Raw genomic sequence first — 24,844 nt, forward strand, 5'->3', positions numbered from 1 at the left:
TACCGGGCATTTCACCCAACAGCATAGAACACATATTTCATTTCATTGGTCCACGAGGCATTCACTAAGATAAATCATGTTAGCCCACAGATCGTCTCAATATATTTAAAAATTTGAAATTATATCATGTGTCTTCTTAGAGTATGATGGAGCAGAACTACCAACCAAGAAGGACGGTAGGAAGTTTACACATACACAGAAATTAAGTAACTTGCTCCTAATGGCCCATGGCAGCTGAAGAAATTACAATGGAATATTTAATAGTTCTACACGTAAAGAAAATGAAAGCAAATCATACCTAAATCCATGGATTAATGTAAAACAGTACGAAGAGGGACGTTTACAGTCATAAACGCATACATCAAAAAGCAGACCATAGGCTATATGACGCACAAGCCTTCCCAGCAGATGGGTGGTGGAGGCCAGCCTCGGTCTAGGCTACATAAGAGCCTAGCTCAAAAACTAAGCAAACAGTTCTAGGCTATTCTGAGCTACATAGCAAGACTGTTTAAAAAATAAACCTGTGTTGGTTCTGGCGACACACACCTTTAATCCCAGCACTCCAGAGGCAAAAAGCAGGCAGATCTCTGTGAGACCAAGACTAGCCTGGTCTACATACTGAGTTCCAGGCCAGCTGGGGCTATAAAACAAAAACTAAAAATTAAAATTAAAAAATACCCTCCTCTAATTTTTGAAAAGACCCATTTCAAAATGACTAGATGAATACAGAAGTCCCAGCACATAAAAATGATCAATGCCTCACCCCCATATGAGGAGCTATTGACAGCCGATGGCTTCTAGGGGAGGAAGAGTCAGTTTTCTTTAGGGGTTTGGTCTCTGGTAGGTCGCAAGCACATATGGGCAGCACTAATTGGACTCAGTGGGTTATTTTTGTTTTATTTTTTTATTTTTTGGTCTTTTTGGAGACAAGGTCTCCTTGTAGCCCCAGCTGGCCTGGAACTTGCCAAGACCAGGCTGGCCTCAAACTCACAGAGATCCGCCTGCCTCTGCCACCCAAGTGCTGAGATTAAAGGCATGCGCCACCACGCCCGGTCAGTGGGTTATTTTTTTAAAAAAGGAAGACATGAAGTTAGGAAGGAGATGTAGGGGTGAATGTGATAGAAATACATTGTATACATGCATGAAATTCTCAAAAGAATAAAAATATTTTATTAAAAATGGTTACTGGTTGAAGAGATGTATGAGAAATACTTACTGCCCTGACTTAAGGACTATACACTGCAGCCATGTATTAAGTGACCCTAAAAAGGTACACAAATATTAATACTCAAAATAAACAAAACACCAAGTCCAGTTCCCTTAGGATGTCCTTGTACAGAGCAAGGAAAAAAATTCCAGCAATTCAAAGGCCAGCAAGAGAGCACGGGAACACGCCACCCTTCTGCTGGGCCCAGAGCCCTGGAGAGTCACATGCTAGAAAAGGACCCTGGAATCCCTCCCGTAGCTGCCTATGAGCACAAGGTCCAAGGGTAATGAATGCAGGCTCACAGCCTTCTCTGGACACAGAATGGTAGATGTGCCTTCTGGGGGAAGCTGGACTGTTCACACCTTGGGGCATGGGTCTGCACTTGAGGGACAAAATGTGCACCTTCCACAGGGCTGGGAATGGGTTCCACAGCCAAGTACCCCATCCCAGCTTCTCCTGTGTGTGTGACCTTGTTCACAGAGCAGGGTCTGCAAGATTCGTGTCCCCAAACAAGGCAGCCCACAGGGCCCTTTCAGCTGCCTGAGACAGCGGATGTTGGTGACTCCCGTATCCTTTAGGATGTCATTCAGAGCTCCTTCTGGAGTCAGAGGACCCTCATGACCTTCAGCAAAGTAGCTATGAGCTCGGTAACCTCTGGGAGCTGTCACCAAGGGAAAACAAGATAGTTGGGGAGAGAGAGAGAATACGTATGTCTGCAAATGCACAGGGGTGGTGGCCTCAGAATGATGACAGAGGTTCTTTACTATCTTCACTGTTGGATCTAGGCCTGGTGTTGTGACAAAAAGATACACAGCGACTGCCCTCATTACAGTCTAGTGGGAAACAGCGGGATAAGCCCAGTATATGTAGTCAGTTACTACCCAGGGCAGGACAGTGTGCTTGGGGGAAGAGGTACTGTGTTATAGCCCAAATGGGAGGGTCAGTAGACTCTCAAGAGAAAGGGATGCTATACTAAGGCCTCGGTGAGAGAGGAGAGCTAGCCAGGTAGAGAAAGGGGACAAGGGAGGAAGTGGGGAGAGGCCAGTTGAAGAACACAGGTAGGCATGAGAGTTGGGAGCCTCTCTCTGAGGTTGGGGAGAAAGAGGCCCCCATGGCTCAGCAACTCAGGCTCCTGTAACTCGAAGGGAAGGCCAGAGGCAGAGAAGGGAGAGAAAGGAAATGTGTCCCTCAAAGTGGAAGACCCAGATGCTCATAGACAGGTTAAATTTGGAAATCAGGTTGCTGTGGGGGTGTGAGGCTGACAAGAGTGGAAGACAACAGGATCCAAAAAAGCAGAAGAGAGCCTCTCCTGCAGCTGTGCGGGGAACCAGATAGGAAATCTGATCGGCCGAGCCCAGCCATGCACTGAGCAGCCTGGTTCCGGTCTGAGCCTGTTAATCCTCCCTGAAACTCTGAGGCAAATGCCATTGACCTGCTTTACCCTTACCGATGGGAGGGTCAGAATGAGCCTGAGTCAGAGCTAGCTGAATGCAGTTTTGGGAATTTTAACCCAGGGCATCTGACTAAAATCCTTCTGTCACTTTTTCCCCTCCCCATTGCCTCTGGGCTGACCTGTGAAACTCAGGACTCTTGAGGAGTGGGAAAACCCTACAGGAAGCAGAGTGCTGCTTGGGACTTCTGTGGAGCCCCTGAGGAAGTATCTACAGGAGAACGAGTGGAGAGTGCCCTGGGGGATGAAGGGCTGCCACGATCACATGGTCACCCAGCACTGGACCCCAGCTGTGGGCTTCAGACAGACCCTCCAGCTTACAGCAGTGACCACTGGCCACAGCCAGGCCATGCCACCAGAAACAGACCTCCCATGTGGCAGAGCGCTAAGCAGGGCAACATCCCCCAAGGGTCTCTGTAAGTTCAAGGCCTCCCTAGAGAACCCAGGCAAATGGAGTCTTTCCAAAGGAACAGAGAAAACAAAACACTGACTCTTCATACCCTACACATACATCCCTTCAAAAGATGGCTATTAAAGTGGAAGTGTAAAATAAATCAGAAGGGCAGAAAGGAATAAAATGCAGCCATAAAACCGAACAGCAACTCTGGCCAGGCAGGCAATGCTTCTGGAGTCTTGGCATACAAGACAGGCTTCCTCCATCCCTCCCACATGCTTCAAAGGGAGAGCCTGACATTGAATTCGAAAATCAACTCCCTTGTGGCTCCTCAAGTAAGGTGGTCTTCTTGGTGTTACAGACAATGCCCCATGAAAGATGGTTTCAGCACAAACCCCCAAGTGAATAGAAGCCATGGTTTCTGATGCCACAGCTCTCACTACAGGACTGGGCCCAAGGACTGAGGTCAGATGTTTCTTATCTTTGTTTGGACCAGGGGAGTAAGCAGGAGGCTGGAGAAATATTTCTTTCTCTAAGCTTAGAGTTTCACATGCTGTTTACCCTTCAACTCAATTAAAAAGACCAAATTAAAACCCTGTAGTCAAATTAAAAACAGAACAGGAACTGGAGGCAGCGGCTTATCGAAGCTGAATTGAAAGAATGCTAACCTCAGAGCATTCTGATAGGAAATAGCAGATCAGATTCCAGCAGCCTTTAATGTCGGGATTCCCATGACCTGAGCTAGCCTCAGGATTAGAAACAGCTGGCTTTTGGGTTAATAAAAAGCCAGAGATATTTATGATTGCTAATAATAATATTTAACCTTACCTGGGTTTATCAGTGGACTGTGAAGAGGTCGGCAAGCCTACACTCCTGGGTTAGTATTAAAAATCATAGAAAATTATTATAAACTACCTTATTCATTGATATAATAGTTGATACAGTAAAGCAGTTCTGAGCCTGGAGTTATTTGAACTAAAAGAAGAAAGTCCATTAGACTAATTCACTGGTTTTGTGTCCCTGGGTGCTGACTGAGGAGCAGGTGTGAGCCAGCCACAAAGGAGCAATTCCCAAGGTAACTGCTGATGCCCACAACTTTACCCACTGGGATTTGTCCTGTAGTTGCTAAGGCAACATCATGGTCTTGCTCAGCCCCTGCCAAGATGGTGAAGCTTACCAAAGTTTGAAGTTAGTATTTTTGCCCTGCCTGTCAGCTGCCTGGGCTGGACAGGTCATCTTACCACTGTGTTGGTTAATCCTGGCTTCCACAGCAGAGGAGATACCTCCGGATAAGTCCAGCTTTGCTGTGTGCATTCAGCCACCCGCAGAGGTATAGCAATGCCCACTGAACTGGGATGCTAGCCCATTTAATTAAAACTCAACAGGCTGGACCACTTTCTGCCTACTCGAGCCCTACTCGAATCGAAGAGGCTCAGGTGAACTTAAGCTCTCGTCCATCTTAAACACTGCCCCCTGCATCATCATCATCATCATCATCATCATCATCAACAACAAGGTCTCAAGCATCCCAGTTTGGCCTAAAACTCACTATGTAGCCAAAGATGACCATGAACTCCCCAGCCTCCACTTCGTGAGTGCTGGGATGACAGGCATGCCCCACCACTACACCCAGTTTATGAGGGGCTAAGGATTGAACCCAGGGGTTTGAACATGCTAAGCAAGCACTCTACTAACTGAGCCACATCCCTAGCCTGTGTAACATTATTCCTATCTTGGATGCAGGGTCTTCAGTATCCTCAGAGCCTGATGCAAGGATGAGGTCAAAGCAAAGCCCTTCTTCTTACAAGCCATGCAACTGTAGGCAGTCACTATGCTTCCCAATCCCTAAAAACAGCCAGGAAAGGATACAAGGAGCCTGTCATAGTGTCACTAGCATCTAGATTCAGAATTCTCAGTATCGTTGGCAGTTATCAATGGAAATGGTTTTTTGCTTTCACAGTACTGGGAATTGAATCTGGGGCCTCACACAGCCTAGACAAGTGTGGTACCACTGAACTAGAGCCTCATCCCTCTTTTGAGACAGGGTTTCACTAATGATCTGCCCAAAGGGTGGGAGAGATGGCTCAGTGGTTAAGAGCACTGACTGCTCTTGCAGAGGACCTGAGTTTGGTTCCCCACCCACATAATGGCTAACAACAGACTGTAATTCCAATTCCAGGGGCTCCAACACCCTCTTCTGGCCTCTGTAGGCATTGTACACACTTACATACACTCAGGCAAAATACTCATACACATAAAAAATTTAAAAATAAAGCCAGGCATGGTGGCGCACACCTTTTATCCCAGCACTTGGGAGGCAGAGGCAGGCAGATCTTTGTGAGTTCAAAGCCAGCCTGGTCTACATAGTGAGTTCCAGGACAGCTGGGGCTACAGGAAGACCCTGTCTCAAAAAAAAAAAAAAAAAAAAAAAATTAAAAATTAAATATCAAGAAAAAAAATTATCTTTCCAGGTTGGCCTTGAGCTCACTCTTTACCCCAGGCAGGACTTAAAATTACAATCCTCCTGCCTCAACCTCCAGAGTAGCTGAGATTATAGGTCTGTCCCACTATGTCTGACAGGGAAACAATTTTTAGAGAAAAGAAGAGGAAAAAATATTTCCCAGGGTTTAAACAGATCCAAAGTTAGAAAATAGTTACAACTTAAGTGAATTTTCCTTCAGCTTACAAGTCTGTCGGAAGCCTTTCGGTTCAGTGTCTAGTGAAACTATACTTGAATGAGAAAATAGACAACCCCCACCTTTCATAAATATACTTCACCAAAGCAAATGCATTCATTCTCTTTCACATCAGCTAGATTTGAAGCCAGGTCCAAACCTCCAAAAGGTTTGGAAAACATTTATGTGGGTTAGGATTCTCTGAAACTATAAGCCTGAAGAAAATTATCCTGAGCATGTGGAATAAAAGCCTCAGAGGGACCCAGAATTTGAATAATAAGGCCAGCAATTCATCAAGAAAGAATATATACCCAAGAACAATGAACAAAGTCAGAGACATAGACTAGAATGCTCTCACAGCCACTGTCCCTCTACTCCTGGGAACGGTCTAATCAAGGCCTTTTCTGGGTCTCCCCTCCTTATCCCCAGCTCTTAGATTTGCCTTCTAGAACACTATTTGTGCTTCATTGTCCTGATGAACAGCCTTCCACAGCTCCCTACTACCTTCAGGATGGAGCCATTCAAAAGTCTGCCTCTCCAAATGTACCTCCTCTGGTACCCTCGTGGAAACCAGGGCCATTCACACACATTCACTGCTTCTCAACATGCTGTGTTGATTTCCACCTGGCAGGCTTTGCATCCCTTGTTCAGCTATCCTTTCTTCAAAGTTGACTCCTGGCCACGATTCGTCCAAAAATCCTTCCCTGGGAAAGGCTAGGATGGCCTTTACTCCATTAGTTACTTGGGTCCTTCTCTTGGCATTTAGTTACCTGTGTTGTTTTGTTAGTTTTCCATTTGTTAAATCTGGTCCATTTCCTGGGAGCAATAGATTTAGTTTAGACTTAGGTGGTGTCCTAATTTGTTCTTCATTGCTGTGACAAAACATTCTGACCACTATCAACTTGGGGAGAAAAGGGTTTATATAGCTTACATATCCTGGGTCACATTCATCCAGGAGCCCAAGGCAGGAACTCAGGGCAGGAACCTGGAGGCAGGAGCTGGAGCACAGGCCATGGAGGAATGCTTCTTACTGGCTTGCTCCCCTGGCCCCTGCTCATCCTGCTTTCTTATGCAACACAGGTCCACCTGCCCAGGGGTGGCACCACCCACAGTGGGTTGGGCCCTCCCACATCACTCAACAATCAAGAAGGTGCTCCATGGACATGGCCACAGACCAGTCCAATGAAGGCGATTCCCCAGTTGAGGCTCCCTCATCCCAAGTGTGTCAAGTTGATACTAAAGCTATCCAGCACAGGTGGGTAGCAGTGCCAGTAAACTTTTCAATTACATAACTTTTTGCAACCACAAAACCTGGGATACACTGTACAGTAACAAGTGTTGGCATTATCAGTTGAACTGTAAATATAAAATGCTTCTTCCATTTAGTCTCTACAATGAATAAGTTTCTAAAATTTGTCTAAACACCATACAGAAACTTATTTTGGGGAATTTAATAGATATTGATGTACATCTGTTTAAAGTGATAAAAGACACAACTCATCATTCCCCAGAAACCTTTATTGATTATGGTATCTAACATTTTGCCTCCTCTTTTTTAGTTTTGCTGGTTATAAGGGTTTTGATTGGAGAGGGCTCACTGGATCCCAATCCTTGGAACTGGATCATTGAATTCAAATCATAATGTGGGTAGGAGAGGGAGGATGAATTACAAGGATTCATGGAGTGGGATCAGATTACCAGGAACATAGGAGTGGATCACTGCCCCAACCAAACCGTGTTGTTCGTGTGGCTTTTTTTTTTTTTTCTTCCATTCATCTTAATTGGCTATTCCAAAGAAGTTTTTTTCTATTTTTGATGATTGGAGCAAAGCGAGGACCTGTAGATATACTCTGGAGCAATCTCCTTGGAAGGATCCAGGACAAATAGATGGGTAAACATTTAAAGGGGAAGGGGGGGACATTGCTTAAAATAGTAAATCAGTAAGTACTTCTAAGTGTAAAGAACACAAAATTGGAGTTGAAGACTAAGTAGGTTTCCAATTGGCTATTGCCATTTTTCTTTGGAAAAAAATAAGTATTAAAAAAAAAAAATCTGGTCCATCTCCTTAACATGCCCTAGCATCATTTTGGAGTTTTGTAGCCATACATGCAGTAGTGTTTGCTGTATTTTCAAGCCCTGGTAACTTCTAGCTGTCTTTGGAATTAAGAGGCCTAAGGCTGGCTTTGTAACTAACTACCCCATGACTGTGATCAAAACCCTGTGTGGCTCTGGGTCTCAAATCTTTCATCCATTACAGGAGAATTCTTAAGATTTGACCTCTGACGTCCTTACCAGATCTAAGGTCCTGTCAGAGGGCTGGCCACTCACTAATGTTTCTGTAACCCCATTATCTGGCTTACTGACGTAAGCCCTATCACCAAGAGTGGGAAAAAGAATGAGAGCTATCAGGGAAGCAAAGATTCGGAAGAATCTGGGAAATCTCAGTTTTAACTAGACAAGCAGTAATCTTTAACTTTTTGTCCTTAGGTACCAGTTGTTGGGGGGGGGGTCAAAAGGTCAGAATTCGCAAGGGAAATGAGAAAGGCATGCAGTTTTTAAGTGTCCCTCTTTCCGTGAGCCCAGCAGGCCCTGGAAGCAACTCTGAGTGAACTAGTCAGGGCCCACCTGTCCACGAGGTCCTGTGCACACCACCTTCACTTTAAAAGGCAGAAAATCAGCCTTGGATCAACCTCCATTTTGAGAGTTAAATGCTTTCAGTGAGGCAGGCCCATCCCTTTTGCCTGCCCTTCTCAAACCAGGAGGCAGAAAAAGCCAGAAAAGGTCAGAGAACTCAGCAGACAATCCTAGCACTCAGAGGCTGATGCAGGAGGATAGTTTGAGGCTAGCCTGGGCTACATGGCAAGACTCTATCACCAAAAAAAAAAAACTGAAAGGAAGGGAAAAGCATCACTCCGTCTCAGGGTTTTTATTTTGCTGTTTCGCGAGCTTCTATAGCAATCTGAACTTGATTTTCAATTTCTCCATTTACAGCAAACATGGGCCTTACCCTCCCTATCTCAGAGAAAAAGAAAGAAAATAGAAGAGGGAAATAGAGCTAATGAGGGGAGGAAACCTGAGGCAGGGAGGAGAGGAAGCCATAGATCTTTGTGGAATTCGTTTTTTGTTTTTTTTTTAAGCAATATAGTTTACATATGGGGGTTCTTATAACTTCTCTATGTACTTCAAGGTTAGAATTTAGAAAAGCCTTCAGAATCTTCTAAATCAATAGTCTTGGTTTTTTGGGGGTTTGTGGGGTTTTTTTTGTTCTGTTTTGTTTTTTGTCTTTTTGAGACAGGGTCTCCCTGTAGCCCCAGCTGTTCTGGAACTCACTATGTAGACCAGGCTGGCCTTGAACTCACAGAGATCCGCCTGCCTCTGCCTCCCAAGTGCTGGGACTATAGGCATGCACCACCACGCCTGGCTTTAGTCTTGTTTTTTTTATATTGTTTGATTATGAGAAAGGGTCTCATGTAGCCCAGGCTAGCCTCAAATTCAATATGTAACCAAGGACAACCTTGAACCTCTGATCTTCCTGCCTGCACCTCCCAGGATCACAGGCATGGGACACTAAACTGGTTTATACTGTCAGTGCTAAGGACTGAATCCAGGGCTTCATGCTTGCTAGGCAAGCACTCGACCAACTGGGCTCTATCCCCAGTCCTAGCCTCATTTTCATAGATTCAGGAATCTGAGACTCTACCGGAGCTCCATGGCAGTGGCTCTGGGGCAGGCCTGATGCTCCCAACACAGTGATCTCTGTAGCCCAAGCTGCAGAGATGTTCTCATCTTCCTGCATAGACTTCAAGTTCTTGGCTCAGTGGAAATATTTCAACATTGACCACATCATGGAGAACAATCACAACCCCATGACCAGTACCCAGATGAAAAGGAAGAGGCCAAAGGCATTCTGGGACCAGATACCTCACAGGTCAGTGACTGAGCCCAGGGAGGCACCAGGTTCTGGTTCAGCATGGCTGTGTTTTGTTTGGGGTGTAAAACATGAGACTGGAAATCTGTTTTAATTGCCTGGGTATTGATAAGATGACAAAGTTCTCACCATTTCTCCCACGGTGCATAAATCACAAGAAAGGTTGAAAAAACAAATTCTCTGACACTTTTGTCATTTTTCATGCTTAGTGGATCCTAGTACGCCCTTGGGGAACCTGGCTGCTTATCCAAGCTGGCAGGAATTTATAACGAAACAGCTTTGATTCCCGTAAGAAAGCTTAAAAATCTCAGCAAGAACTCTGGGGACCCAATGTCAAGGATGAGCTGTCCACCTGGGCCTTGGTGTTTAGGAAGGTCCCTCTCTAAACCTCTGTGGCTCAGGCCCTAGATGCTATCATGCCATCAGCACAGTCTGGGAACCTACATAGAACCAGAGCTCAGTAGCCTGGCTTAGAACCCCTGTCTGGGCAGAAGCAGTGGGGCCCTGAGCATCACTTGTTTGCAAAGAAACCTGTCACTACCAGAAGAAGGGTCAGGGGCAAAGGATCCAGCGAGTGTTTCACCCTCAACTCTGATGGAGGTTGGTAGCTCATAAGGGTGACCCTTCACTCCAAAACCTCCAGTCCTAGTCACCCCAAGTTGAATGGACAACTCTAAATATTATTGTATTGGCCTACTGTAGCTAACAGATTGCTTCCTGCAATGAACAATCCGGACACTTCCCTCCTGTTACCAATTCCCCACTTTTCGTGCTTCATTAAGGTGAAGATTAGCGAATCTTCCATCGTGTTCTGTATGACGAGCACTTTTCCTCCTTGCTCTGACTCAGTCCTCGGGTTAACCTCTTACAGTTCCTTTACCCATAGGTTGATGTGCTCATCTTTGGGCTCCTTTATCTTACCTGCTCCCGGCTCCAAGTGATTCTCTCAGACAGCAAATCTGCGTTGTTTCTTTCTTCTTCTAGCTCTATCTCCAGCTGAGAAACTTTGTCCTGAGAAAGGAAATATAAACAGGTTCCTTCACTTGAACTGACTTGGGTGAGGAGCAAGGGTTCCCTCGGAAGGAAACCTCAGTAGCCTAGGGGCTTGAGAGCACGAAGGAGCTATTTCTTTTCCTTATCTTCTCCCTTCCCTTTCCTCTTCTCTCCTTCTCTCCTTCCCTCCTTCCTCCCTTTCCCCCTTCCCCATTCCCTTCTCTCCCTTGAAATAGGGTCTCAGGTATCCCAGGCTAGAACTTGCTATGCAGTAGAGGATGACCTTGAACTTCTGGTCTTCCTGCCTCTACCTCCTAAATGCTCGGATTATAGGCTTGCGCCACTATACCTTGCCTCTGCCTCCCGAGTGCTGGGATTAAAGGCATTCAGCTAAACACAGATTGAAAAAAAAAAAGAAAAAAAAATCTCCAGAGAAACTAGAAAACTTTCTCTTAGGAGCAGAAAGTTCCAGAAGTCAACTTGAGACAAAGCTGGGTCCTGCCCAAAGCTGTTCTGATTTTAGCTAACATCATTCCTTAATGGAGCTCTTTCCTGCCCCAAATCCATAATGTCCAGACCCCAGTATTCAAGGTCTAAACCAGGTGTGCTGGATAGCTTTAGTGTCAACTTGACACACCTGGGTTGAGGCAGCCTCAATTGGGGAATTGCCTCTATTGGACTGGCCTGTGGCCATGTCTGAGGGGCATCTTCTTGATTGTTGAGTGATGTGGGAGGGTCCAGCCCACTGTGGGTGGTGCCACCCCTGGGCAGGTGGGCCTGTAAGAAAGCAGGCTGAGCAGGGGCCAAGGGAGCAAGCCAGTAAGCAGTATTCCTCCATGGCCTGTGCTCCAGCTCCTGCTTCCAGGTTCCTGCTCTGAGTTCCTACCTTGGGCTTTTATTTATTTTTTTCTTTTGCTTAAATACAGATTTATTACAAACCAACACCAAGGAACCAGAGCAGCTTTGCAGACTGGACACCTCACTCTCCTGGGACCCTGGACAAGGGGAACGAGTCACCCTGCTTTCCTCAGACCTCAGCTGGTGGGTCTTAGTGGCCAAACTGTGGCTGTCGTGTCTAAAAAGAGAAAACAGGCAATATGCCAGCTCCAGTGGCTGGGCAAGCCCAGAGCAGTGCCATAGGGCAGAGAACTATCTACGTGATTTGCTGGGATAGAGCCACACTGGGATAGAGTCACACTGGGACGGAGCCATATCCCACTGGGAGCCTGCTCCCTGATGAACTGCAACCTAGGAGATGTAAGCTGAATAAACCCTTTCCTCCCCAAGTTGATATTGGTCAGAGTATTTTGTCACAGCAACAAAGAACAAACTAGGACACCAGGGCTCCTTGTTCATTGCTTCATATGTTTCCACGTGTGCATGCGCAAACATGTGTGCATCTGTCTGTGCAAGTGGGTAAAAGCGGTCAATGTCAGGAGTTCTTCAATCACTCTCCATCTTATTCTTTGAGGCAGGGTCTCTCACTGGCCTGGAGCTCCCCAAGTAGGCTAGAATGCATGCCAGCAAGCCCCAGGGATCCTCCTGTTTGCCTCCCCAGCTCTGAGATGAGAGGCAGACACTGCCATTCCCAGCTTTTTACATGAGTGCTAGGGATCTGAACCCAGGTCCTCATGCTTGCCTGGCACACTTTACCAACTGAGTCACCTCCCCAGTGCTGTTTGCTGTTAACTAGGTTTTCTGAGTTCTAGAATGATCCATTTCTAGTTAACAAGGTTGACTTTAGCTTATCTGAAAAATGACCTCCCTAAAGCAAGCAGAACTAAGATATTAGAAAAAGACAGCAGCCTATGAACAAAGGAATAAAATAGCAATCAGCTTACTCTGGTCTCTGAGAGATCTATCTAATAAAATCTCCACTGGCTGAAACTTTACTTCCTAGATATAAACTGCTGAGTCCCCTGGAGGTTTTAAAACGTTATTTTTGTTTATTTGCAAAACTGAATGAAGAATCCCATTGATTTTGAATTTAAGTCATCTCTTGCTGGCCTTGAACGCACCATGCCTGTCTTTTATCAAAACCTTGACAATGTTAACTTCTCCCGCAAAGTCTGAGGCTTATTTTTCAGCCATTCTCTCACTCTCTAAATTCCACTTGGGGGTGGTGCACACATGTGTTTCTGGTTTAGGGTCAATTTCATTCTTGTGAATTATTCATCTTTAGCAGCTCAGATTCTTCCTGTTGTCTGAAGAGGACTGTGAGCAGAGGGTCTGTTACTTCATCTATTTTTTTCTTAAAGTGTGTTCAGTGTATGGACACTCACCCCCGAGCTGGTGACGGCACTGAGTGGTGTCTGATAGACTACAACAGGCAGTGGAAATAGCAGTGAACAAGTCACAGTTTGCTGTTAGCTCTGACACCATATATAACACATGCAGGAAGATGGGCCAGAAACAGAAACAAGAACAGTGTGTGGGGTTTGGCCAATGGGCCCTGATGTTCAAGGGATGGGTGGTGTGGTGGTTTGAATGAAAATGTCCTCCATAGGCTCCAAGTATTTGGACAGTTTGTCCCCACATGGTGGTGCTGTTTTGGGAGGTTTTAGAAGGTGTGGCTATCCTGGAGGAAGCACGTCACTGGGGCTGGGCTTACAGAGTTCTTAAACCTTGCCAGATCTCCAGTCGCTCTGTTTCTTGCTTCCTGTGCCTGTGTGATGATGTGAGACCTTAGCTTCTGCTGCTCCTGCTCCAGCCACCTCCAGCCACCATGCCTCCCTGCCATGACGGACTGTAATTCCCCTGGAACCATAAGCTCAAATAAACTCTTTCTTCTATAAGTTGCTTGGGTCAATGTTTCTATCACAGCAACAGAAAAGTGACTAATACAGGTGGTTTGGGGTCCAAGGCACAGTGTGGTCCCTGGCTGAACAGGCTGTACTCCTGCACCCTTTGTAGTGGAACCATGGACAAAGGTAGAAGCAGAAACTTGTCCTTGGGCACCAGCAGCTAAGCTCTTTGCAGATCTGTTCCTTCGCTTTAAAACAATGAAGCCATTGGATCTTCCCTCCAGCTTTGACATCCTACATGGTGATGAATTATTAGCTCCTCCCCAAAATCAAGAAATAACGTTAACAGCATCAGGCTGGTAGGGATAAAAACTCAAGACTCCTCCAAAGGCTAAGGAACACACAGGGAACCTTCCCCTGGGGGCCCAGACTGGCCTTCCGCAGCTCAGCTTCCGCCAATGCACCCACATACCTCCATCTGCTTGACGAGTCGGCTGCGGTCATCTTTGAGGTGATTCTTGGCCTCCAGTTCATACTCCAGGTCCTTCAGTGACTGTTCTAGAAGCTGTCTTTTTGTGAGAGCTTCATCCTGAGCTCGCTGGTAGTCCCGTAACTCTTCCTCCTTCAGGCGCATCTAGAAGGAAGGGGTGTTGGGAGGTTCCTGGGGCCCACAAGGATACAGAGACCCCAACAGATGGCCCATGGGCCACCCCAAATCAAAGAGTGGCTGGAAGACCCTGAGAAAGTCCCATTTCCCTCTGGGCCTCAGTTAACTTCTTTTATAAAAAGAGGGGGCTTTCTAGCTGTAAGTAGTAAGTCATTAGGTCATAAATTCAATCTATTAGCTGTTGACTAATACTTTTAATTAAACAGAATTTTTAAATGAGCAACTATTGTGATCCTTTTGAATTAGATATCAATTTATTTGTGTGTAGTGTAGATCACTAGGCTGTAATGAGTGGCACTGTTCTTATCACAGGCTATGGCCCAAAAACACTTGAAAGCCACTAACATAGCTAATGCTTTACAGACAGTAATTTTCTACCCACCTTTATAAACATCACTTAAAAGAGGTTTAAAAGTAAAGTAAAATAAAAACCAAATTAATGACCCCAAAACAACCTTCAGGCACAAAATCTAACAACATAAACATACTCATTAGGTAACAGCCTTTGTCATGTAGAAGAAAATGATCTCTCAGCCAAGACCACAGAGTCCTCTTTTCATCCACAAGGTGGCACTAATCTGATAGTTTTGAAGAAAGTACAACAGAACAGTAGGATTCTTAAGAGCCTGTCACCTCACAGGGTAGTAGGTACTCCTTAAACAACCGGGTAGGTAATTCCTTGAGGCCTAACCCTGGCTCTTTGGTTCCCAGAGGTCTAGCCCTTCCAGTAGTTCATAGAAATGAGCAGTAAGTGCACTACACTCTGGGGATTTGTCACAGGAAAGTGCCAATAAATCAGGCCAGTGTAGGAGACCTGTGGGGAAACCCAGGAATGAGCTCTCTTGGAGCCTGGCAGAACACCTGCTGTTTCTAGAACAGTGCCCTGGAAGAAGACATCTCTAGACAGAGCCTCTAGTCTGTTTTGGGTGGTAATGGTGAGTGACGGCCGGGGACAATTGGTCAGCCATGGAAAAGGGTGATGGGGCACTCTCTGGATATGGACAGTTTGATATACTTCAGGTCATTAAACCTATCCAGGGCTTAATTTCCTCATTTATAGATTGGGAAAATTAAAAACATATGTTACAGAGAATCAGATGAGATGATACCTAAAAATAACAGAAAGAATACCAATCGAATGTACAGTCCAAGTTTCCTTCTTAGCGTCTTCCTCAACACCTAGTATGTCTTTCCCAATACCCAGCATGCCCTCCTGCCCCCACCAGTAGGGTTCCATCTCCCAACACCCAAGAGTGTCCTCCTAAGAGTACTCACTAGGACATGCAAGAGAAGAGCATAGTACCGGCTGAGCATCCCCAGTTCAAAGCCCCAAGTGCTCCAAAATCCACAACTAAAAACAGTATTTCTGATTTCAGATTTTTTAAAATTGGAAATGACCAGCTGGTAAAATCTATATAAATATTCCAAACCTTCTGAAGTCTGAAACACCTCCAGTCCCAAGCATTCAGATAAGGGACACCCACCCTGTTTATCCTGAATCAAAAGTAAGCATATACAGCCCTACACGGGACAGCTGTATCATCCCTTCAAGGCTCAGGAACATCACAGAAGAGGAGGCAAAAAGAATGGAAGAGCCTGAGGAAGGCGTGGAGTGCTATGCAAGACTGTCTTACAGGCACGGCATGGGCCACTGCACTCTTGGACTCTCAACAGCTGTGATTACCTGCACAGCCGAGCCCATCAACATTACATCATGGAGCAGGAAGGGGCTTGGGAGGCCCCACTTCTCCCTGAGGATTTATAGATAGTTGATGGTTGCTGGTGGAAAGACATTTTCTTCAGTGGTGTGGCACTAGTAACCTGCCCATGATCCTGTACATAACTCCTTACCCAAGCTCCTACAGAAGCTTATAAGCAACTCTGACTTCTCTCTCTCTCTCTCTCTCTCTCTCTCTCTCTCCTCTCTCTTTCTCGATAATGAACTCTAAGTCCTAATTCCTAAAGATCACCTTCATCAGAAACTTCCAGATCACATCTCAGGCAGAATGCTAGCCTGCTCACTGCTCTCCAGGCAAAGGCAGCTCATACACCAGCATTGTGCAACCCCCTTAGTTTTTAAACTAAGAGAGAGAAGCAGTGAACAGAAATAAACATGAGTTTTTCAAGGATCTGGGGTGACTTGTTAATTCACTTCTGTTTTAAATACCTCCATGACCTCAGCATCTTAAGGTTAGCATCTGCCTCCTTTCCCTTCAGAGGGATGAGGCATTCAAGTCTGTGATACAAATCTACCTCATAGGAATACCCCACTGGGGAAACCCAGAAGAGCCATCTCTGCTTCCATTAATACGTGTATGTGTGTGCGTGCGCACGCACACGCGTGTGTGTGCACATGCATGCACGTGTTCACAGTGGCCAGAAGGGCACGTCAGATTTCATGGACCTCAAGTTTCAGGCAGTGGTGATTCACCCCAGCATAGGTACTGGGAACTGAACTCAGGTCCTCTGCAAGATCAGTAAACACTCTAAACTGCTGAGCCATCTCTCCAAATCCGTATTAGTGTTCTTCTATAAACAACCCTGGTCTCCAGCTGGCCCTAACTAATCTTTGTGGCCTTCTGCTTCCTTATCTGTCTAGAGAATTTCTCAGTTTTTGTCTATTCCAAAGTGTCTAGCCTAAAAACCTTTACATAAAAAGTCATGAGGAGCCCTGTGCAGGTCACAGTGACACTGTGGGCTTTTGAAGTCAAAACAGACCAGGCTTCTCTTGGTGTTCTGGCAAATATCTGAGCCCCTCCACCCATCTGCTATAAAAGTGAAAATAATTTTTTAGTGGAAAAGAGAACTGTGGTATCAGTGTGTCCATTTCCATTTTTTTTGGAGTCTTATATCATATGACCCAGAGACAGAGGGGGTTTGTTAATCAAGGCCCTTTCAGAAGTATTCTAGAAATCTGTAATAAATACCCATTGTTCTTTGATAGTTTTAGAACTGACTCATGGGAAAACTTCCTTTGATCATCAAAGAAGTTAAAGTTTGTTTTTTAAAGAAAACTTGTTTTCCTATGGAATCTGTGGACTCTTGGAACTGTATGTGAAAAAAAAAAAAAACAAACCTTTAAGACAGAGGGGGCAGGGACATGCATGTATGAGGTGTCCAGGACATAGTAGCACCACTATATAGTTTCATGTATTATCTTATTTAATTACTAAGCCACTAATATTTTATGAAAATAGATGCTCAGAAAACTGGGGCAACTTGTTCAAGGGCATTGAGCTTGTAGAGGCCTGGGCAGAGGCCTGGGTAAAATCCACAGACGCCACAGCCAAATGAGGTGGTTCATGCCTGTAATCCCAGCATCCAAGAGGCTGAGTCTAAGGCTAGGTGGGCCACAGAATGACACACTGGGGTATGTGTGAGAGAGACAGAAAGAGACAAAGAGAGAAAGTTATGGTGTTTGAGTCTCCGGCTTCCTTCCATTTTTCTCTTCAAAGATCAAGAGTACAACATTTGCAAAATTTCTTTTGCTCTATTATTCTTAATTATAAAACCACGAATATGTTTTAGGACCAGCAAGCTGGTTCAGCAGCTAAGTGCTTAGCTGTGCAAACATGATGACCTGAGATTGATCTCCAAACACATGTAAAAGGAGAAGGGAAGAATCAACTCCAAAAAGTTGCCCCTGACCTCCACACATGTACCCTGGCACTCATGCATTATAAACACACAATAATAATTAATAATAATAATAATAGAAAGAATACATTTTAATGGCATTCTCATAAATTTCTAAGACTTAGGGATGGGACCCATGGCCTTGCACATGCCAACCAAGCACTCTACCACTGAGCCATGCGCCTAGCCCCTAAGGACTTCTTTTAGCCTCCATTTCTGTCACCCTGAAATTCTTATTTAGCAGCCCACTGTAATAAAAGTAAAAAATGATTGCCAGCACTGGAGAGATAGTTCAGCAGTTTAGAGCACTTGGCGTTCAATCATGAGAACCAGAGTTTCGATCCCAGCACCTGTGTCAGGCAGCTCAAAAATGCCTATAACACTAGTTTCAAGGAATCTGACACAGTCTTCTGACCTCTGAGAGCACCTGCACATACATGTACACATACACTCACACAGATTCATATACACAGACACATGCAGATATACAGATAAAATAAATCTTTAAAAAATGACTGCCAAGCCGGGCATGGTGGCGCACGCCTTTAATCCCAGCACTTGGGAGGCAGAGGCAGGCGGATCCCTGTGAGTTCAAGGCCAGCCTGGTCTACATAGGGAGTTCCAGGACAGCTGGGGCTACAGGGAGACCCTGTCTCAAAAAGACCAAAAAAAAAAAAAAAAAGACTGCCAAAAGAATCCTGCGTTTTCTACCATTCTCCTTCTAGGGATAAGAGGACATGGACGCAGACGGCACATCTGGACTCGGATCCAACATCTCTGTTCCAAAAGTGGTGGCTCAACTTTCCAGGCAGGAAACTTTGGACTAATCAAGAAAATGGCCCAGTGCAACATGTCGGTTTTGCCTCTGTGCCAGTGGGGTTTGTGTCTTAGAATGTCATTTGCTGTGTAATCACTGGAGGGCAATAAATGAAGAAGAAAGCACAAAGCTGGCCTAAGAGTCCCTCAACAGAAGCCCTTCAAAGCTGGCAGAAGGACGCTCTGAAGAAGGGATAAAGGGGAAGATTATCCACATTACCTCATCCTGCATTTTCAGGACTGCCAGCCGGGCCTTTTCAGCCTCCAGGGTCTTCTCCTTCAACTGCCTCTGCATCTCTGCAAGCTCCCTGCGGTTCTTCTCCTTATACTCATCCAGCTGGTTCTGCAGCTCCAGGGTGGATGTACGGGAGGCCTCAACAATGTCAGCCATCTGAAGACGTGGCATGGTGTGAGCCACTACGCCAAACTCCATCTGACCCCATTTCAACAGAAAGCATCTCCTCTGTGCCCCATCTTCCAGGGCCTCCTTTGAGGCCACCCAGAACCTGCCCAGACTCTCCAGGTTTGACCACCCCTGCCTTTTTAACAGTACGGAGGAGTGAACAGCACATCCTCTGGGCGCCAGACATAGTCCTGGGGTCACACCCTTGTTTCCCATGTACCAGCATATGACTGCGGCAGGTTCCTAGCTGCTCTGGGCCTTGGCAATGTCCACTTTGGAAACACTGACATTGTAATATCTACCTTCCAGAGGTATTGCCAGAGTTGGCACAACACCCAGACATAAAGAGTTCTAGCTAGATCTAAAGAAGTGCCAGCAAAGTGCCCATCACAGGGTAAGTACCAGAACTGGCAGCCTCTCGTGTGAGCTCCTAGAAGGCAGGGAGCCCGTCAGCCTTGTGCCTTTCTCCTATGTGTGTTCTGGGGCAGAGGTGAACTGAGGAGCAGCAGCTGCTGGGTTCAGTAACTGCCTGCTGAGCTTCTCGTTACATCAGAGAGATGCAAATATGCATGCTCTGCCCAGAGGACTCAACTCCAGCTCTGGGAACGTTGGTTAAGTGAGTGTCCACACCTGGCTGTGTTTGCTCATTGTTAGAAGGTAATTCTGGTGTCCAGAGTCCAGAGGCTTTTACTTTTTAAATCAGTTTCTCTGCATCTGGAATTTTCAACAATTCCAAAGAACAGCTCAACGGGATTTGCAAGGCACAGGCACATCTGCACTTGGGCAGAACTGTGGGTTTGCAGAGTCTTCATCACAGGGGGCACTGGGTTCCCCTGGGTCTGCCTACTCCTCACTCTACCTCCTGCCCCTCACCTCCTTCTGCAGCTTCTCAATGGTCTTGTCCAGGTGCCATCGCTCGTTCTCCATCTCATTCTTCAGCCTTCTCAGCTGTTCCTTCTGCTCCACCTCATCCTGCAGCTTCTCTGAAAGCTGCTTCTGTTCCTGGGAGGTTTGGCTCAGCTCTCTCTGTGAATAACAGGACAGCGCTGTTACTCACCCACAAGGTCACCCATTGCAACAGGTGGCAGAGGGAATTCCACAGCCACAAAAGCAAGGAAACCTGTTACTTCAGTGCATGGGGAAAAGATAGGAATCAAGCCATCACAGACTCGGGGATACTGGTGGTTCTGAAATTCAGGGACCAAGAAAGCAAAGTGACTAAACCAGTAATATCTACAGGAATGAAGGTACCGAGTGCACATTACAGAAACATATCAGGCAGCCACAGCAGCCAATCTGGTTCCCCAAATCTGAATGCTAATGCTTGAAAACAGAAGGGCAATGCTACCCTAGACTGACCTAATTTGACTGGACAGTTTATGTACCATGACAAACGCACTCCACCTAACACTCAAAAGTTGATTCAAACTGCTTTTAAAATACCTAAGGATGAACCTGTCCCATAAGTCCAGAATCCAACAGAAGCCACGGTTTAGAGCTAGACATGGACAGAGAGGAACCTGGAAACACACAGGTTGGTGCACCTGATGAACTAAAGGTATAAAATGAAAGGTGCATAGAAAGAACACACACAGGTGGCTGTTAATGACTCAGTACCGGAGCTGGAGAGATGACTCAGTGGTTAAGAACACTGACTGTTCTTGCAGAAGACTCGGGTTCGAATCCCAGCACCCACATGGCAGCTAACAACTGTCCGTAACTCCAGTTCCAGGGGATCCAATAGCCTCTTCTGACCTCCACGGGCAATGCACGATACGGGTGCACTTACCTACATGCAGGCAATACATGCATATACACAAAATTAAAAAATAATAATAATAAATGACTCAGTGCCAGACACTGGTACTTACAAAACGTAGCATCTGAAATATTTTCCCTAGGCCCTCTAAAGCTCTTATCTCACAGTCACAAACAGATACATGTTCTTTAATATGTAAACAGAGTGCAACTTCCAAAACAAAATCTTTTCTTAGGTAGCTCCGTGTGTGTGTGTGTGTGTGTGTGTGTGTGTGTGTGTGTGTGTGTCTTTTTTGAGACAGGGTCTCTGGCCCAGCTGGCCTGGAACTCAATATGGAGACCAAGCTGGCCTCAATCTCACAGATATCTGCCTGCCTCTGCCTCTGCCTCCCCGAGAGCTGAGATTAAAGAAATGCCCAACCATGCTTCTTCAAATGACCCAGTATCAGGACTTTCAGAATGAGGATTTTGAAAAGGGTGCTCTTAACCGCTGAGCCATCTCTTCAGCTCTGCTGTTTTTACATAGGGACTCTTGTATCCCTGTCTGGCCTCCAACTTACTGTGTAGCAGAGAATGACCTTGAACTTCAGATTTATCTCTCAAGTGCTAGAATTGTAGGCATGTGCCACACCTGGTTTATTCAGTGCTGGGATCAAATTTGGGGACTTTTACATGCTAGGCAAACACTCTACCAACTGAGCTATACTGGCAGCCCAGTACAGGAACTTTTTTTTTTTTTTTTTCAATTTTATGTGTTTAAGCATTTTGCCTGCATGTAAGTGCACCCATGCCCATGGAGTCCAGAAAGGGACACCAGATCACCTGGAACTGGACTTACAGAAGGTTGTAAGCCACCATATGGGTGCTAGGAACCGAACCCAGGTCCTCTGCAAGAGTAGCCAATGCTCTTAACCACTGAGCCATCTCTCTAGCCTCAAAGTACAGGAACTCTTTTTTTTTAATTTATTAATTTATTTTATTTTATGTGTATGAGTGTTATGCCTGCATGTAAGTAAGTGCACCCATGTTGTACAATGCCCATGGAGGACAGAAGAAGCTGTTGGATCCCCTGGAACTGGAGTTAGGGACAGTTGTTAGCTGCCAGGTGGGTGCTAGAATTAGAACCCAGGTCTTCTGCAAGAATTGTCAGTGTTCTTAACCACTGAGCCATCTCTCCAGCCCAAGTACAGGAACTCTTCAGGCCTCCCTAGTCTTGTATCCCTGCAGAGGCTGCATAGAGCAATGGCTGACATTTGAATAATGCTCAAGAGTTTATAAAAGACTGTCATGTGCAATAACTCAAACATCTTGAAGATATTCCTAAGTCATCTTAGGCTCTTCTGGTTTTCAGAGCATGGGACAGCTCTGCTTGCCAAACACATGGCATGGGACTGAAAACTGCCACGGGGGTCTCCTAGTCCCTGACCTCTGGTGGGCTGGCTCTGCTTTAAGAAGCAGCCAACATCACCAGGCTGGTCAAAGTTCATAAGGTCAAGAAGAAGGGAGCAAAAGAAAGATACTTAGAAGCTCAGTGTGGGAGCAATTAGCAGATGTGGACCCTACCACAGCCACAGCTGTGCACACCCCAAAAGGAGAGTCAGAACCTGGGGTTTCTGATTGTAGTTTATTTACTATTGTTGGTAACAACAGAGGAAGAGGAATTTTGGTACCTGTGAGGTTTGAGTCCATTGTGTGGGGGAACAATAAAGAACCTGGATCTCAAAAATATGAATTCCCTTTCAACATTCCATCATGGATAGGGGAAGGGCTCAGGAGGCTCCACCCTCCCTAAGGAGCTGCTGGAAGTTAATGGCTGCTGGGGGAGGGGGAGTCATTTTCTTTAGTGGTAGGCACTGGTGAATTGCCCGCACTCCACTAAGCAACCCCTCACCCATGCAAACAACCTTAACTGAACTCAGCAGATCAAATATGAAACAAACAAGACGTGAAAGCAGACAGGAACTAGTTGGGGCGTACATGGGGTCAGTAGGCATCGGGGGGGGGGTAAGAGAGGGCAAGGAGGAGGAACCTGATCACAGTACATGTGTATGTGTATGAAATCGTCAAATGTATTTTCAGTCACAATATGATGGGATAATAAAATTAAAGTTATTACCAAAAGAAAAAATATGAATTCTTGGAAACCAATGAGTATGAGGGTCCAGCAGCTGGCCCCTGTACAATCTTCAGGATCCAGTTCAACCCCACCGCAAGAACACCTCACAGCCTCTCTCCTCCCCTTGAGTCTGCAACCCAAGGGCTCCAAGCCAGCAGAGAATCCAGGCCCAGCTCCACACAGCCTCACATGGTTCACACATTTCTGCCCCACTGTGTGTCCAGGCCCTTTTTTCTATACTACTGGGACATCACAGTCTCATCCACTCTGGGTCTAGGCCCCAGTACCACACCCAACACATGCAGAGTGCTCAGAATAATCATTCTTGCTAGGTTGCTTCTATAATCTCTCTTGAATGCCTCCACTGCAAGGAAGTAAAATCTGTATAAGGAGAGAATAGATTTCCTATCTAAGTATATTCACTCTTAAGTGTATGATAAAAACTCAGTGGCTGAAAATTAATACTTGAAAATATCATAATACTATCTCATACCTGCATGCCTGTAACCCTTGTGATGGGTGGGGGGAGATAGCTGGATCCCAGGGGACTTGCTGCCAGCCTGCCTAGCTAAGCAGCAAGCGACATGTTCGGCGAGAGGTCCTGTCTCAAAAATTGAGGTGACAAGTGACAGAGGGAGACACCCCAGTATCAACCTCTGGCCTCCACGTGTGCCTGCATGGATCTCCACACACATAGTGCATGCATACATGCAAACACACAGACCCCAAAACCCTCCAAAGGTCCCAATTTTGCTTCTTTCCTGTGAATTTGAGGCATTTTTTGCAACAGTGACTTTTAGAATCTCTCTCTCTCTGTCTTTTCTGGGGTTGGAGAACAAACCCAGGGTTTTGTGCATGACAGGCACACATCTATACCACTGAGCTTCATCCCCAACCTCTAGAACATAATTCTTAAATAATCGAGAAACCAGAACTTTGTTCTAGATGACGTTTCTAAACCTCGGGGCATCTCAAAGTTATCTGGGATAGCTCTCAAATTCAAGTTTATGGATCCCAATCTGACGAAAATGTGATTCCACCAGAAATCTGCATTTTATATAAGAAGTATTTGACCAGGTAATATTTTTCTCTAATAATTGTTTTAATCCTTAAAGGAAAGGTCTCATACCCATTCACTGTTCCTTCACCTCCCGCCCTCGTGGGACTTTGACAGAGCAGCAGGTGAAGCCCTGTCGCTTCTGTTGCAGCCCAAGTTCCCGTGCCTCTAAGAAGACCAGTTCCCTCTGATCATGCCACTTGGTCCTTTCTCCTCTGGAGCTCGGTGTACCTTGGTTACTATTAATATGGACCAATTGGGGCCTTAGTCATACAGTCCAAGGCTCTGCATCTAACAAAAGACAGTGGTCCCCAAGCTCAAGAGTACCCACTGTACATCTGCTAACTTTGTGTCCTGGAATCCCCTACTTGCTCATTTCCCCCCAAATTCTGTCCCCCTGTCAGTCAAAAGGTTTGTGCTGTTAGTCTTGGAAACATCATCTCTGTAGCTCGAGGACTTCACTCAACATTGTCTCCAGAAAGGGTTAAAAAACTGCAAAGGGGGCCTGTGTGGACAGCTCAGTGGGGAAAGTATATGCTGCACAGCATTGGAACCTGAGCCCAGATCTCCAGCACCCACGTAAAAGCCTGGTCGGGGGGAACATGACTGTGAATCCCACTCTACACCCCAGGACACTACTGCTTAGGGGAGCCTGCCACAATGCCTTTACTGCTTGGAACTCTGGCTCAGTGCTGGTGTCCCCACCTAACCCTGCAGACCAGTGGGTCCCTAATGTAAAAGTTCAACATCTGCCTTTGGCCAGCCCTCCAGCCTGCTGGCCTTCACTTGCCCTGACTTGCCCCAGGGACATACGGACTGCAGTGCTTTAAAACCTCAGCATAGTTAGAAGGAAGGACACACCTGGGTTGTGCTGAGGCTGCTGTCAAAGTCAATTTAGAACTTCAGCACCTGTTTTTATTACAATGTACTTCAAATAATCTTCCTGACCTCCAAATGCAAAAAAAAATCTCATTTTCTAAGAACCCCCCCCCCCCCCCCA

At 45.9% G+C, this 24,844-nt stretch overlaps 1 protein-coding gene across 2 annotated transcripts in view; it reads right to left on the minus strand.

Moving 5' to 3' along the window:
* The window catches only part of Cgnl1 (cingulin like 1), a 194,381-nt gene that overhangs the window by 14,010 nt on the left and 155,527 nt on the right, over positions 1 to 24,844 (minus strand). For both annotated transcript variants that reach the window (XM_008847497.3, XM_008847489.3), the window contains exons 11-14: positions 19,787 to 19,939; positions 18,731 to 18,901; positions 13,864 to 14,025; positions 10,576 to 10,665 (exon numbers count right to left, since the gene is read on the minus strand). In XM_008847497.3, coding sequence (XP_008845719.1) covers positions 10,576 to 10,665; positions 13,864 to 14,025; positions 18,731 to 18,901; positions 19,787 to 19,939 — 576 coding nt within the window. The remainder of the gene's footprint in view (positions 1 to 10,575; positions 10,666 to 13,863; positions 14,026 to 18,730; positions 18,902 to 19,786; positions 19,940 to 24,844) is intronic.

This window comes from Nannospalax galili, unplaced genomic scaffold (assembly GCF_000622305.1).
Source record: "Nannospalax galili isolate Female #2095 unplaced genomic scaffold, S.galili_v1.0 scaffold611, whole genome shotgun sequence".
NCBI lineage: Eukaryota > Metazoa > Chordata > Mammalia > Rodentia > Spalacidae > Nannospalax > Nannospalax galili.